The 16,215-nt window shown below is 47.4% G+C and overlaps 1 protein-coding gene across 1 annotated transcript; it reads left to right on the top strand.

Moving 5' to 3' along the window:
- The first annotated feature begins 213 nt into the window (after nucleotides 1-213).
- LOC146179524 (adiponectin receptor protein-like) lies at nucleotides 214-7,137 on the top strand. The gene is made up of 2 exons (XM_084579168.1): nucleotides 214-1,644; nucleotides 6,986-7,137. Exons 1-2 carry the CDS (start codon nucleotides 622-624, stop codon nucleotides 7,100-7,102), a joined length of 1,140 nt encoding a protein of 379 aa, XP_084435294.1. The 5' UTR covers nucleotides 214-621; the 3' UTR covers nucleotides 7,103-7,137.
- The last annotated feature ends 9,078 nt before the right edge of the window (nucleotides 7,138-16,215 follow it).

Here is a 16,215-nt window from a genome sequence, read left to right as displayed (position 1 = left end):
CTTAAAACATATAGTACGATCACTTGTATCAAAACAAAAACTTATTTTAGCTAATGCTATATCGCTGTTGAAGTTTATTAAAATTATTTGAAAATATTTATTTGTCAGCACTATTACTTATAAAAGTGATGTGAACTAATATTTGTTTGCAGATGTCAATGATATCCGCCGTCAGGAATCGCTGCAGTCGCTGCTTTTATTCGCTTTATATTCTGTCACGGGCATTGCATGGGCGGCAGGGGCAGGGGTAACGTTATCATTGCAGGAAATTCCTGTTTTATGTAAGTGCTGTGCACAGCCTGAGGGCACGTTTAGAAAAATTGTCTGCTGGTGGGAGACAGGTTTCTCCTCAATAGTGACGTCAAGATTGGAACCTGCGCTGTCGGCACGTCACGCTGTGTCGTTCGGTGGTGTTCGGAGGATAATTGGTTTCGCTCAAAATTGTGCCTGTGTTTGTGTGCGGGAAGTCACAAGATCGGAGGTCGCAAGAAAGCGATACGCCAGGATCGTCTCTCACGTCCCATGACGAAGGAGTCGTCGTGACCGGCGACGGAAGGGCAGCGAGTGACCTTGGTAGTGTTGCTTCAGTGATCAGCTGCTACTAACCGCCGCGCTACAGCGATGATGGAGGTGCGCGAACGGCGCGGCGCTTCAGCCTCGGCCGCCGTCGCGGGCGGTGGCGGTGTGGTGGTCGTTCGACGCGGTACCGTCGCCGTCGCGGCGGAGCTCGAGGGTTTTCTGGACGACGCGTGCCTGGACGAAGATGAGTCGTCGCTGGCGCCACCGGGTACGCCCGATGAGGAACGGGTTGACGAGCTGTCGCTGCCGGCGCGAGCCGCTGAGCAGGCCGAGCATCTGGTGCGTAAAGTGCTCGAAGAGGCTGAGCAGGCCGAGCAGCTCGTGCGAAAGGTGTGGGAAGAAGCGTGGAAAGTGTGCCACTTCAGCTCGCTGCCGCAGTGGCTTCAGGACAACGACTTTCTGCACCGGGGCCACCGGCCGCCGCTGCCGTCGTTCTCGGCCTGCTTCCGTTCAATCTTCCGCATCCACACCGAAACGGGGAACATCTGGACCCACCTGCTGGGCTGCCTGGCCTTCGTCGGAATGGCAGCCTATTTCCTGACGCGACCGTCTGCCGAGATCCAATGGCAGGAAAAGGTGGTGTTTGCCAGCTTCTTTGCCGGCGCCATCATGTGCATGGGCATGTCCTTTACCTTCCACACGGTGAGCTGTCATTCGGAGAAGGTGGGCAAGCTGTTCAGCAAGCTCGACTACTGCGGCATTGCGCTGCTCATCATCGGCTCGTTCGTGCCGTGGCTCTACTACGGCTTCTACTGCGACACACAGCCAAAGCTCATCTACCTGACGGTGGTAATCGTGCTTGGCGTGGCAGCCGTGGTCGTCTCGCTGTGGGACAAGTTCGGCGAGCCGCGCTACCGGCCGATGCGCGCGGGCGTCTTCACGGGCTTCGGCTTGAGCGGCGTGGTGCCCGCGCTGCACTACCTCTTCGCCGAAGGCTTCCTCAGCGCAGTGTACGAGGCCTCCTTCGGCTGGCTCTGCCTCATGGGCGCGCTCTACATCGCCGGCGCCTTGTTCTACGCACTGCGTGTGCCCGAGCGCTGGTTCCCGGGCAAGTGCGACATCCTGGTGAGTAGCATGAAAAGGAACATTGAACATGCAAGCCCATGGCAACGCGGGATGATCGTGGGCTTGCGGCTGCTCTAAACACTGAGCGGCGTGCGCTGCCGCCGCTTCACATTGTAATTTAGTGCAATCTTCTTAGAGCTCCAAAGATGAGAGGGAAGCACCGTCGTGCTTGCAATGGGGTGCACGCTGTTCTTTAGCACAGCCACAGGCGCGTGATCAGCATGCCGCATGTCCTTGTTGATTTTGCTTTTACACGTGCTCATATCATGTATACATGTCATGTGCTGACGCTGTGCTCCGTAGTATTTGCCTTGTGAATACTATTGGGCCGCTAGATTTGGTGTTCTCCAGCGGCTAGTGCATTACTCCGTACTAATGCAGCTGCACAGCTTGACTCACTGGCAAATCGGGTAGTGTTGCGAGAATCCCTTAAGAAAAACGAGACCCAGGTGGGCGCACATGTCGGGCGCTTATTTCAACGCTCGATTTAATTACTTTCCAAGAGGACAAGAAAAAAGTGGTTAGACAGCCAGACATTTGATGTGATAGGGCTGCGAAATCTGCAGCTGAATTCTTGACTGCACTTCAGTTCAACTGGGGTCGACGTTCGCAATTGAACCAGTCAACTGACAAGATGGCTGTCAGCGGACGCGCCGCGTCGGTCCATTCGGCGGCACGATGCCCCCAAACTGGGGAGTTGAGTGGAGGAAGCGGATAGTAGAGCTGGAAGCAATATGAAAGGGAACACGGGAGCGCGTGGCCTCCGTGCTTTGCAAAGCGCTGCTACCAACACAAGCCGAAAATGGGTAGCAACGAGGGTATGCTCGGAAAGAGCAGCCGACCAGAGAGAGAGAGAGAAATAACATTTATTGCACCCGTCCACGGCCGGTCTCGAGGGAGAGCGCGTTTCTCTCTAAAGAGCGCGCGCTCTCTCCCACGAGACCGGCCGTGACCCGTCAAAAGGTTGGTGAGGATCCGAGGCGAAGCTCTGTCCCAACCATGTCCGCCCCCTCAGCCGTCGACCTGGATCCCTTGGATCTTAGCAGCGGCCAGGGCAAGACGGATGACTTCTCGTTGCCCTTTTCGTCCTGCTTGAGAAGTAGTGCCTCCCAGGACTCATCTGTTCGGTCAGGTTCTCCAAATCTAGGACACGTCCATATCATATGGATCATGTCCGCTATGCCATTGCAACGTTTGCACCTGGGGCTAAAAATTTCCGGGTGCCACTTGCTGTAAAGCTGGGGGTTCGGGAATACTCCAGTCTGTAGCTTACGCTACATAACCTCCTCGCTTTTGGTGAGTTGCTTACACGCTTTTGGTAGTACTGATCTGCCTAATTTTTAATGATTTAGGATATCTTGGTAGGTGTTAAGGTCATCGTCGAACTGCAGGGGCTCCTCATCGCGCAAGGGGTACGGGGTTGCGCATAAGTCGTCACTGGGATCCCGGAATGTAGCTAATCCTCGGGCCAGTACGCGCGCTTTCTCGTTCCCCCTCAACCCCTGGTCCGCCGGTGTCCAAATGAGCGCGACCTGCTCTGCCGGTGAACCACTGGCCAACACTCTTGCTGCTATGGCCGAAATGCGGCCCGCGTCAAAGTTTCTAATCGCTGATTTCGAGTCTGTAACTATAATTTTGACCTGTTGTTGTGTTAGAGCTAGCGCGATGGCCACCTTTTCCGCTTCCGTTGTGGTCGAATTTCGGGTGCTGCAGCAAACTACCGAGCCCCTGTCTTCTCTAGTTGCTACTGAAACACGTCCCCTACCGTTCGCGCATTGTGCGGCATCTGTAATAAGACTTCCTGTCTTCCCTGAAAACGGGCTTGCAGCGCTGTTGCTCTCATTCCTCCGGCTCTCATGGTAAACGGGGTGCATGATTTTGGGGAGCGGAGGTATTTTTAATTTGTCCCTAACCTGTCTAGGTACTTTTTCTGTACGTCTGGAGCATGCTTGCGGCTCATACCCCAGTTTTTCCAAAATGCTCCGACCAGTACGACTGCGCAACAGTCTGTGGTATTGTGAAGTCCTTGCAGCTTCAATGTGCTCTTCGAGGGTATTGGAGACCCCTAGTCTCATAATCTTGTTTGTCGATGTATTGGGTGGTAAACCTAGTGCCATTTTTATCCCTTTACGAATGAGAACATCAAGTTTCTCCTTTTCTGCCTTGTGAAGCCGTAAATACGGCGCCACGTAGACTATCCTACTGATTATAAAAGATTGGACTAGCCTAAGGAGGTTAGCTTCTTTCATGCCCGCATGTTTGTTTGCGATCCGCTTCAGGAGTCTACAGGTTTGACTGGTGCTAGCGTCTAGCCTCTGTATCGTTTCCGAGTTCCTGCCGTTGGCCTGAATTCGTAATCCCAGAACTCTAATGGTTGCTACCGTTGGTATAACGTTACCGTTGACCCTGAGTGTTATTTCCGGGTTATCCTGCTTTATACGCCGACGATGGGGCGATCGCAAGCTTACTTTGAATGAGTCTTTGCCACTGATTCTTATCACCTGTCGGTGACAGCGCATTTGAAAGCGTGGAGGCCACGCGCTCCCGTGTTCCCCTTCATACTGATTCTAGCTGTACTTCTGGAGGCCAGCTTTTTCGTTCTGTTGCTGCTTGGACTTCCACGTGTAGGCCTTCTTGTTAAGATTAGTTAGACAGAATATAGGAAGGGGGGGGGGGGGGGTGATTGTGAGTTACCCTGCATTCACTCTAAAAACGAGCAACAACGTCAAAGAAACCAATAATTATTGTTATTACGCCCTGCCTGTGTTGTCGCTTCATCGGACTGGTGCATGACCAGCTACAGAAAGGCTTCGCCGCGTGGTTGTTCTTCTAAGTCACTCGTGCTAAAGCTGCACACGCATGCAAAGAAACAATTATAAGTCGGCTGAAACGAAGCGGGAAGAAGCGCAGTATCGCTTTTAACAAGAGTGTTGTTATTCGGCTCAAAAGCACTGCTAAATTATGTAACCAAAGCGCCAGATATGAGTTGTCTGTCGGTAGTTGTTCTGTCAAAACGAGCCTCTGTGGCTGTCCCTGTATGTATCGTATTCTGTCATAAACACGCCCCTCCATCTACGCGAATCTTGAACACTGTCTTTTCCTCTGTCCTGCCGCCATACAATCCTCACACTATCCATACCCCCCACCTGTATCCTGGCGTGCCTGGCTGGAATCTTCTTCACCGAAGGACCAACTAGCCTTTGTACAACAGGCAGCCGACCTGTTGGACGCTTAATTTGAGTCCTCAATTAAAGTGCATTACTACTACTACTAAGCGCATTTTGGCGTAGTGCATGTGGTGCCAATTATAGCCTGTTTCGAAACTCAGCTGGCCGCGCCAGGCTTGCGTTTTATCGGCAGACAAGACTAATCTGTCTTCCTAGTCTTTTTGCTCTAAAAATATGTTTTGAAGTTTGTAAAGAATATCTGGGGACAATGACGGCGGCGCAGATGTGTCCGTGATGGTGACGTACAAGTTGAAAGGTTTCGATTTGCGTTAAAGTAGCGGGACCAACGTGGCCGTAATCAGCGCGAGTACGCGTGCTCTCGATTTTATCGAGTGCCGGAAGACGTCGGTGAATACCGGCATTTCGCGGGAACCATTCCACGTCCGTCAAAGGAGGCCCTCCATCCGATGGCGTCCTGCGATTGTCATGACGTCGGCCCTTGGACCCGCTGTAGTGTGTCGTATACGCTGTTGCAGATGAGGCAGGTTTTAATGCGGCGCCCTGAAAATAATTATTCGCATCGCGCTGTTGGCATTGCGTTTGCGATGGGAGAGCTGGATGATGAGAGTGCTCTCAGCTCAATTCGCAGCCCGCATCCCATACCCGCAACGTACTGATACAGATGCGTCGCATAGCTGGCGCTACCGTAGCTGGCGCGGATGAGTAGTCATGTGTAGGGTTAAGCCAAGCCAACATAAGCGGGCGATAAAAAATAAGCAAGAAAAAACTTAAAAGAGCAGACAGCGTATCAGACGGCCCTGACGCAGCCGCTGACTTACAGGGTTGAGTTCTCGATCGCTTTTTTTTCTTTTTTTTTTTTTTTTGAAGCCGAATTACTCGCATCACAAAAACTCACAAAATGTCAATCAGCCCCGCTCCTCTTGTTCGATATGCCCACCAGTCAGGTTCGACCGATAAGGACGAGCCCTGTTTGTGGCTGTTTTTGTGATTTGATAGTTGTGTAATTGGGCCACTGGTCAGTTGCCGCGGGTTAAAAATGTGTACCGTTAAAGCCTGCTTTGGGCCAGGTGGTTTGGGTTAATTAAACCGAGTTAACTTGAATGCTAGTTGCTTTTTTTTTTTTTTTTTTTTTTTGTGTGTGTCACCGTTTCTACTGGTTTAACAGCCGCCCGGATCTTTAGTAGTATTGCGCGACCGTTGATTGCGCAGCCACCTGATAACAGAATATGTCCTCTCGAGCGCACAAAAATCCCCTCCTGGTCAAGTATCGCTTGCTATGTTGTTGTCTAATTAGGCGCTCACACTGACGTTCGCGTGATGCTACTAAACATCGGGGAGACTACTGTATTAAGCTGGTAGAAATACTTAGTGCAGCAGAGATTGTGTGTTTTCGAACGCTGTCCTAGCCGTTGAGTTTCAAGGTCTCAGTTATTGTCGTAATCTTATTTTCTGGCTAATAAAGATTGAGGTGGTTTTCAAAGCTTAGTGCAGCAAAAAAAAAAAAAAAAAAAACGCGATCTTGAAGTTTAATCAGGTGCATTTAGCAGATGTATGCGTGCGCGAAAAAAGCGCGATCTTGTGTGTGTGTGTGTGTGTGTGTGTGTGTGTGTGTGTGTGTGTGTGTGTGTGTGTGTGTGTGTGTGTGTGTGTGTGTGTGTGTGTGTGTGTGTGTGTGTGTGTGTGTGTGTGTGTGTGTGTGTGTGTGTGTGTGTGTGTGTGTGTGTGTGTGTGTGTGTGTGTGTGCGTGCGTGCGTGCGTGCGTCCACCTCCCGGTCTCTGACGCCCCTGCGCAGGGTCGGTCTGTCGATAATATTTCTTTTTTCTTTTTTTACGCATGATTCTTACTGCATTGAAGTTGACAGCGTTCCAGGCCACTCGTAAATGAGCGCGCAGAGACGGGAGGGATGCTGCATGCTCGACATTATGCTGGAGCCAGTGTGCAGCTTTCTGCAATAGTATGCCGGCCAGTAGTAGCTTTCCTTCTGGGCCGTCCTGCAATTCCACTGCGTGGCCTAGTAGCGAATAGCGAACCTGGTGGCCCGTATATTTTTTTGGGAAAGGACGCACATCTGGTCTCGTATTTCTGCTGCCGCTTGAGCGTTCGTTGGCCTAGCAGTTTGAGAGTATATACGAGTGCCTCTTTCTGTTCGCAGTTCCACAGCCATCAGATCTTCCACATTCTGGTGATAGCGGCGGCCTTAGTCCACTACCACGGCATCACCGAGATGGCCATGAAGAGGCTGACCATGGGCGAATGCCACGACGACTGAGGGCAAGAGGGAATAAAAGTAGGCTTTTGTAAGAACCATCGCCTCGTCCCTCTGTCTCTTGCATCCGTGTGCGGGGCATGTTATATAAGAGCAGAACTGCAGTCTTTGCACCTCATCAGTCAAAGCGGTAGCTTATAACATTAGCCATGGTTGGTAACACAGTGTGTAGTCAATCAAGCTACTAGCAGGTTCGTATTCGAAACAGTACAATAAGGGAGGAAGACGGGACAAACACAACAGATGGGGACAAGTCCCATTTCTGACCCCCTTGCCGCGCTGTTTCGAAAATGGGCTTACACCAACTTGCCCAGCTCTCAGCTTAAAAAAAAAAAAAAAAAAAAAAAAGCCGGTAAATTTGGCCTAATTGCTGTTTTTTCGAGAAATGTTCTCATTTTAATAGGTATTACATGACAAATGCGGCAGCCGACTCTAAAGTATTGTCGCACTTTGTGCTTTGTCTTACGTTGGAGGCTCGGCACTGCTTGCTTTCAAGCGCAGCCCGAAGGTTGAACTGCCCATTTGCCCGAAAGATGGCTTAGGTTATGCCTGCGGTGATGGGCCTACTTTTAAACTGCTTTTGCCTCCATCTGTGAAAGTTCTGTGAAAGTTCGCGGCACAACCGACCTGGATCCTGGTCCATGCTCACCTGAATGTTGACAGCTATACACTCGAGTCCAGGATCCGGGTCGGTGTTGCTAGCCACCATAGTGTTGTCCTCACACCAGCTGTCACTAGGACGTTGTTTGGTTGGTTGTACAACTTTTATTTCCATCGATAATGGGCGTCCTCTTCCCCGCCCCCGGCACGCGTGCCGGGGAAGACGGGGAGTCGTGCGCCCGCGGATTAGAGGCTGGCAGGTATACACCCTTGGCTTGTTGCGGCCTCTTCCGCCAGATGGACTGTGCGGTGCTGGATCGCAGGGTCCGCGCTTCATGGTGTCACTTCCGCCCAGGGTGCCCAATCTGTAAAAACGAAAATGTTGAAGCCGACATTCACCACTTGTTGTGGGACTGCCCAGCACTGAAGCCAACACGAATACTGCACCTGACGATAGCTGGCCTTTCAGCAACCAATCGTGCCTCATATATATGTCAGCACCTTCAAACGAACGCTTCAATGAATTTTGAAATAATGAAGCGCTGGACACCGTGTAGTCTCCATTTTGATTTATCGGTACTGCACTTCGTGAGTGGTCAAGTCACGCAAGCAGGTTTGCCTCGAACTCTAAAAGTACGCACTGGGTGGACCTGTGCCCCCATACATAAAAATAGCCCGCCGGCAGCAATATCGACAGGCGCACTTGACGGTCGGCCTAGAGCAGAAGGCCCGCCACTATCGGCCGCGCTCAGCTGACAGGTGACGGTGAACTCTCGAGATGAGGGTGCGCAGTCGACGACATTTTCGAACTTTTCAGAAACTGTTCCCTGGGGTTGCAATCTTTCCATAATATCTGACCGCATCTCACGTGATAAGAAATGTGATAAGGCCGAGGGTCAAGCGGCGAAGAAAGACAAACAACCAAGAAAAAAGAAGATATTACAAAGCTTCACGGACATTGCTTCTGCTACCATGCGGTAAACAAACAAATAAAAACTGCTTAAAATCGTCACTCTCTTCCAGGGTGAAGAGTCGTCCTTTCTAATTGTTAGAAAGGAAACAAGTTAACTTTCAGTCGTTTTTCAAGTTTGGTGAAGAACGAAAAGGGGCTAATAAGGGGAGAAAAAAAAAATTGATGTGCTGTAGCGTTTGCCGTAGTACCGAAGACTAAATTTCTCCAACTGCATATTATCGTTTTGCTGTCACAACCGTGATTAAATTTATAACGATTAAAATATTGTGCTTCTCATCCAGTATATTAATACGTTGTAGAGCCTTATCTTGCTGATTCAAATGGGATGTCTTATTCTGATATTGTTCTCGGCACCGCTTTAGTCAGAAATCCGGAACCGATCGCGGCTCAGACCTCAGTCGTGATTCGTGAAAACCCGCAACACAGCTTTTTTTTTCTTTTTTTTTTTTACGTATTTGCGTACTCATTGCAGTATCTAAGATATCCCTCCCCTCTCCAAAAAGAGGCAAAAAAAAAACAAAAAAAAAAAAACTTGAACCTTGTCCTTGCCTTTAAAGGCGCAGATGACACTGGCGCACGCATGCATTGTTCCCAACTTGCGCAGATGAATGACCTTGCAGACTGAAGACGACGATGTTAATTGGTTTCACAGCACGAGAATGCACAAGAATGCTAAATTGGGCGAGTTGTTGCGCTTGCATTATGGGAGCGTAGCGCAAAGAAGACAAGGACACAGCACAAGGCCTCGTGTGTGTTTCCCTTCTGTTGTATCCTTGTCTTCTTTGCGCTACGTTCCCATACTCAAAGCGCGAGAGTTCGAGTACAGATGTTCAGAGCCAGGACTTTCAGGTATGGAATAGAAGAAGTAAGCTCACGCTGTAAAAAAATAAATAAATAATAATAATAACTTGAAACGAAGCAGCTAATTTCACGTACTTAAACACAAAAAATTTCCTGTGTTGCTTGACATGTTGTTCCAAATAGACTGAAAGGAGGCAGCTGAGGGCAAATAAGTTAATTGCGATAAGCATGACCTGACCCCAGTAAATACAATATCTTCGGCTTGGAAGTTGATCTATCCGAGGCTCTCCTTTTTTTTTGTCACGGGATAAAGGCAGATCCTATGTTCCACAGTGTGTCATCCCGCGCTTGGCCAGCCCTCGCCGTCGTATGAAGCGACGTGTTTTGGGCCGCGGTGACGGTCTCTCTCGTTCCAAGAGAATTTCGGCTCTGGCTAGTTCGTGCATGTCTTTTTTAACTGAAACAGGTGAGCGTCATTAAACAAAATACAAAACACAAAGAGGGGACAAACACGCTCTATTCTTGCGCCAGCCGAGTGATTGACCGATGTATACATTTTCATTACTAAGAAAGAATGCGATAGTACATGCAGCGGAGGGCGTTGCTTTAACTTCGACCACCTGGGGGCTCTTGCACGCAAAAAATGCGGCAAGCAACTGTCTCCGCCTCTACCAAAATGCAGCCTCCGGGATCGATCGAACCCGTCAACTCGTACTTCGTAGCCTCCGAACGGATGCTGCTGAAATGACCCAGTTTATTCTTAGAACCATCGTACTGCGCCACGGTGCACCATCCGCTATTATTACGGACCGCAATAGATGTATTTATTGAAAGGAAAAGGCAGAGAGGTAGGCCGGAATAATTCAAATCTGGCCTGCTACTCTGCACTGGGGAAGGGGAAGGAGAGAAGAAAGAAGGTCATGATGGGTGACGATGTGGGAGAAGGCATATGATATGCATATACAGGCACAGATACACATATATACACAGATATACATATACATATACAGACCGCAATACAGCCATTACGGCCGAATTGATGCAGGCTCTCTTAAGCGTTACCCACACAAGTCGTCGTAAGACTACTGCTTATCACCCACAAACGCACTGATTTGCTGACATGCTTTCCACGTGAGTCGACGTTGAACATAGCACGTGGAATAAAGTTCTTCCGTATGTAACTTTCGCGTACAGTACGATTGAACAGGAGACGATGTGTCTTACACCATTCCAACTAATCTACGGTCGTTCCGTCACCACAATTTTAATTTTGGACGCTATGCTTCCCATAGGGCGATGTCACCAGCGCCTATGCTGACGTCGACAGATTTCCTCAGCGAACCGAAGAATCGAGCCTGCTCGCACGCTGTCGTATTCGGCGCTAAGCCGATACAAGCTAATACAGACGTCCACTATGAGACTGGCGATCTTGTATGGGTCTGGACACCACGCCGTCGAAGGCTGTCCGAGCTTTGCCGTTACTTCGGCCCATATAGGAGGTCATTCGGCGTTAGTAACGTGAACTACGAAGTTGTCCCCCGGGGATCGGTGATCCTCAGCACGGCGGTGCCTGAACTGTTCACGTAGTTTGGACGGAACTGTACTGCGAAAGGCACGCGACCCAGTATGATTATGCTTAGTGAATAACCTCTTAATTTAAAAATTACTATGCGTTTAAAAAGTGACGATGGCTTTATTGCGCACAAGTGATCTTTACGTACATGCTTCGAAACCCAGCGCACTTTATTCAAGTTACGAAACATTCTGTGGATGCGTTTACGAAAGTTTTTGTTGTTAACTAAACCAGATACATTAAAAGAAAATGCAATTCTCAGGTTAGGACAAAAATAGGGCGGTAAAAAGCACGAATAGACAATTTCTTTTGTAAACATAATCTCATAACATGCCATCAATTTGGATTTAGGAAATACCGTTCCACGCAAAGTGCAGTCTTGGCCTAGAAAGAAATTGATTGATTGAATGTCCTTTATTGAATGGGAAGGCTCATGGCCATGAATGGGGGTAAAGGGGAGTAGGCAGAATCTTCATTGTTTGCACAGGTCGTCACTCAAATCATATTGCTCTGACCAGGCCACTAAGGGAGCCATACTTGGCAAATATCATCAGTTTCTAGAAGGGAACGGTATAGTTCAGGCGGTAGGGTTCGATCTCGGAGCGTCCAGTAGAAAAAGCAGGAAAGAAATTATATTAGAAAATATGAAAAATAAATGAATGATACTAGGGTTATATCTGGATTTCAGTAAAGCCTTTGACTGGGTAAATCACGGCATATTGCTGGATAAAATGGAGCGCTATGGATTCAAAGGAGTAGCGCAGGAATTAATTCGCTCATATCTTACGGGTCGATCACAATGTGCTGAATTTGGCAACACAAATCGCGCTTGAGAGATATGGTGTCAGGGGTACCACAAGGAAGTGTTTTGGGACCTAGTATTTTCCTATTTTACATAAACGATATAGTGGAAAGAAATAAATATTGCAAATTCGTTATCTACGCCGATGACTGCCCTGTCGTTTTTGCAGGAAAAGATCTTTCGTACATTACTGTCGAGACCGATTGAGATATTTATTTATTTGTTCAAATTCTCTAAGGCCCGAGCTGAAATTTCGTGGGGGGGGGGGGGGGGGGGGGGCGTGGGGGGGCTGAAGGGATGACATCAGTTAAAACAATGCATCAAAAATTGCGACAAGTACAGTTAGCCAGGAACACAATGTTGAAAAGCTAACGCGTCAAACACTCAAGATATCAAGACAGATGGCACCAAACATTTAAGTTTTTCGGAGAGCAGCGCTTCAACACGAATTCAAAAAAAAAAAAAAAGAAAAGCGAGGGTGAAGGTTATAACTCGAAGTGACTTTTTAGACCGGTTACAAACGTTTCGTAAGCACTGGAAGATGCAATGGGGCCAGGGAGTAGATGCCATTGATGGATGGCGAGGAGGAGAGGCGAATGAGAGAAGAGATTAGTTCGAGCAAAGATAGGTTCCACTTTCAGTTGGTGGTCAATGCGGGGTCGGCGTGATATGACACAACGCAAAAGAAGAGTGACTATAATGTAATTTGTAGAGAAAGGGCAGTGCGGAAAACATTATCCGTCTTTCAAAAAGAGGTAAATTGAGGGTTGTTTTTATTTCAGTTACACTCGCTGGTCGCGAATAGTTTTTAGATGTTAAACGGGCGGCTTTATTTTGCAGAGACTCCAATTTCGTTACTATGTATGCTTGATGGGGGTTCGAAATTAAAGAGGCAAACTACAATTTAGAGCGCACTAATGTAGCGTATGCTAATAACTTTGTGTCTGTATTAGCTAAACGGCAGTTGCGTCAGAGGAAACCGAGTGTTTTGGAAGCCTTGTTGATAACCGTATCTATTTGACAGTTCCATGAAAGGGCTGATACTAAATGCACACCTAAATTCTTTACGATGGGTATCGATTCAATACGCACGTTGTTCAAAGTGTTATTACACTGTCATAACATGGTTCGGTGCTATAGATGAGGTAAATCTGACAAGTTTTGTTTTCGAGGTGTTAATTTCCATTTGCTATTGTGTGCAACAATTTCTAATCTTATTAAGGCCTGATTGTAGATGAGTACAGTCCGAAAGATCAGTAATCTGTGTGTCACGCAATCATCAGGAAATAATCTGATCATGAAATATTATTACTGATGTCATTAATATAGAATAGACTAAGAACAAGATAGGTCCGAGTAGAGACCCTTGCGGCACTCCAGATGTAACGGAGAAGTGGGACAACGAATGGGTATCAGTTGTGCTTACCTGGGCATGTGTGCGGTATTGTTTCCAATCGCGCTCAGATGCAGATTTTTTTTAGCTTTCGCTTACAACATTTTCTTTTTGTTTGTATATCTTTTGATACTCCTTATGAGCCATGTGTTCTCTGTATAGATGTGAAGGTGACTTTAGGTACGTACTTATCTTTTAGCAAATTTAATTCGTCACGAATAAGATACCAGTTTTCATTCGCGTCCCGTGAGCCGAAAGAAATAAACACATATCCGCAGATAACAATGATAGTTCATTAAGCAGCATTTCAGTGTCTGTTCTGGCATAATCAAATATAATTTTATTTGCTTTTCCTGGTCTGTTTCTGGCTACTCTGAAATCGCACTGCAAAACTTTGTGGTCACAGACCATCCAATACGTTTACAGACGTTTTGTCCGATTGCGTTGTCAGCGCAAGATCTAAGATTGAATCTCCACGCGTAGGTGCGGAAACCATTTGGTGGAGATCGAAAAGTGATAACACATCCAGAAAATTCTGGCATTCACGCTTTCTTGTGCCGTGGAGGGGCCTGCATGCCTGTAAATAGAGAGATTAAGCATACCGTGATCCGCGATCCGCCACCGTGACCCTCTACCGCGCGTGGTCGGGGCGCACAAGCTGATTGGTCCCGATGCGGCAAGTCTATGTGCCGGCATCATGTGGCGCCATCTATCGGCGTCAAGGTGGTCTGGTCATACGCAGTGGAACGCGCGGTGGCGGATCACGGTAGCGGATCGCGGATCACGGTAAGCTAAAACTCTCTAATCAATATTCGAATAATTGAAGTCCCCGGCCCGGAATATTGGTGAACGTGGAAATTTGTTCTTTAGGTAAGTTAGATATTCATTCAGCTTTTCAACGAATTCCTCGTGCGAATGAGGTGGGCGATAGCAGACCCCGACGTCACAAGTTACCGATGGCGATAGGCGTATAATGCAACCAACAAAACTTCCAGGCACGATCCTGTATCAACAACATGCGCTTGCAGACTTTTGCTTACGGCGATGAATACCTAACCGCTGCGCGTGGTAATGCGATCTTTTCTAAATAACGAAACCTGGCTGGACAGTGAGAGCTCAGTATCAGCAACATCGGTCGATAACCAGGCCTCTGTGCCCAACACAAGGTCAGCTGAGCTTGCTTCGACATATGAACACAAATTATCTTGTTTTGGAAACAGACTGCGGAAGTTTGACACTAAAATTGGCAATTCTGAGCTTTTGGGTTTATTATGTAGTCAGTGTGGTCCTGGGTGGTCGCGTAAATCACAATCAGAAAGGGTAGTCATTTCATTTGCGCCGCTTTTGGAACAACAAGCCATTTCTTTGGAATCGCGCTTTGGGAAAGCAATCACTTCTCTAATGGCACTGTTAAGTGAACACAGAGTATTATTAAGAAGGAGTCTATCAAATGAGGGCTTATATTTGCGTACTCCGAGGGAAGTCTCTAAGCTATTTCCTAATAAATTGCATCCTAGACGAAAAGTCCTCATCTGTCCATGACGGAAGCAGAGTCGAGATCTTTTAGTTTGGAAGCAGTTTTGAGAATGTTGGTTTTTTCCTTGAGATTTAAGAACTTCACCATTATTGGGCGGATGCTTAGATTCCCAAGTTCTTGGCCAAAAACTTCTTATTCGGTATCTTTCCATGTTTCTGTTGTTTCCTCTGTAATGCCTCTGAAGATCAAGTTATTTCTGCGCATTCTGTTGTTCAACAAATATGCTTGACTGACGCGTTTGTGTTGTTTCTACGCTTTGAAGCCTGCCTTTGGATTCATTCAGCATCGAGTCCATGCTGTTGACTTCCTTAGAGACTTCCTAACAACATTCAAGTTTTGTTATAATTTGGATAGTCGCCGTTTGATTCCTGTGACGATGAGTTGCACGTCTGCGATTTTTCCAAGAATTTCTTTTTGAAACTTTTCACTGGACAATGCCATTTCTTTAATAGCAGCGAGAAGTTGATCATATTTGTCAGGGACAGGATTTGTTTCCATGTCACTAGCACAGATCAACAGGGGCCATACACACGACACGACTAAGGTCAGCCGGCCGCGTACGCAGAAGCTGGCCCCGGACAAACCCATACTGACGCAGATGATTGAGGTTTTTTACCAAATGGTACAAAACAGCCTCACGATATGTCCTAAGATCAACACCCACCACCGCAAGGTTGACAGCTAAAAAATACACAGGTTGGATTTCCAGCCAAAACGTTCCCAGTCATTTAGAGCCTATGTATTTGCAACACATTCACCTACAGATGATGAACAGCAGTGATTTGGGGCAAGAATTCGGCCGCAAATCCCACGCATTTTTTAGGCAAATTTTTCACTATACATTTTATGCGTTTTATTTTATTCATTTTAGTATGCATCACTGTTTAACCTTGTGCAGAGTGGAAAAATGCTTGTTAAGTTACAATAATATCCTATGAGCTAACGTTTCACTTTTTTTATTTTCTTTTGACAAGAGTGTTATGAGCATCTTAGGTCTTCCATTCCAACACCACTCTGATTTTTCATTCCAGTATGTTCATATTATATGCACTTGTACTTGATGTGCAATATATTTCTGTGTGTTATAATTTATTAGGTATGGTTGGTATAGAGAAAACCTGAATGTAACGTTTTCCCCTGCTGATGGGTGGCTGGAGTGCAGTCAAGCTGCAGTGACGCAGCTTTTTCGGCGGCTCAAGAGGAAATTACACAAAAGTTTTCATCGTACCTGTACTCACCTATGGGGCTGAAACATGGAGGCTAAGAAAAGGGTTGTGAGGACAACGCAGAGGGTTACAGAACGAATGATGGCAGGTGTAACGTTAAGAGAGGGAGCGCGTAGAGTGATTGAATGATTTGAAAATCATGAAAGATGGCAGGAACGATGATGGCTCCCACACATTGCATGAGAATTCTAAAAGGTTCACATGGTATCTA

This window comes from Amblyomma maculatum, chromosome 9 (assembly GCF_055883805.1).
Source record: "Amblyomma maculatum isolate TAMU_Amacu chromosome 9, ASM5588380v1, whole genome shotgun sequence".
NCBI lineage: Eukaryota > Metazoa > Arthropoda > Arachnida > Ixodida > Ixodidae > Amblyomma > Amblyomma maculatum.
Note: the sequence above shows the minus strand (reverse complement) of the source record. Positions and strands in the feature narration are given on the sequence as shown.